At 57.7% G+C, this 497-nt stretch overlaps 1 protein-coding gene across 1 annotated transcript in view; it reads left to right on the forward strand.

The window, feature by feature from the left end:
- LOC107573641 (protein very KIND-like) overlaps positions 1 to 497 on the forward strand; it is a 67,168-nt gene that overhangs the window by 32,126 nt on the left and 34,545 nt on the right. Inside the window, exon 18 of the mRNA XM_016260080.1 lies at positions 75 to 457. Coding sequence (XP_016115566.1) covers positions 75 to 457 — 383 coding nt within the window. The remainder of the gene's footprint in view (positions 1 to 74; positions 458 to 497) is intronic.

The following is a 497-nucleotide window of genomic DNA, read 5'->3' on the forward strand; positions in this document are numbered from 1 at the left end:
CTTCTCAAAAACACACACATCCACTTCCGCTGCATTTAACATCAGCGATCAGGCCAGAATCGTTTCAGAAACAGCTGTTGGTCCCTATGCAAACAGAAGTGTCCTCAAGATCAGGAACAGACACAGCGCTCACGTCACATGAAGCCAGAGACACACAATAGTCTCTTTCTCACAGCGGATCACATGCGGTCTGATCCGGCTCTGGGTGTTACAGACGCGCTCTGCATGTGGTCCGATCCGGCTCTGGGTGTTACAGATGCGCTCTGCGTGCGGTCTGATCCGGCTCTGGGTGTTACAGACGCGCTGTGCATGCGGTCCGATCCGGCTCTGGGTGTTACAGACGCGCTGTGCGTGCGGTCCGATCCGGCTCTGGGTGTTACAGACGCGCTGTGCGTGCAGTCCGATCCGGCTCTGGGTGTTACAGACGCGCTCTGCATGCGGTCCGATCCGGCTCTGGGTGTTACAGACGCGCTCTACGTGCGGTCCGATCCGGCTCT

The sequence above is a fragment of the Sinocyclocheilus grahami genome, unplaced genomic scaffold, assembly GCF_001515645.1.
Source record: "Sinocyclocheilus grahami isolate Dianchi unplaced genomic scaffold, SAMN03320097.WGS_v1.1 scaffold1990.1, whole genome shotgun sequence".
Lineage (NCBI taxonomy): Eukaryota > Metazoa > Chordata > Actinopteri > Cypriniformes > Cyprinidae > Sinocyclocheilus > Sinocyclocheilus grahami.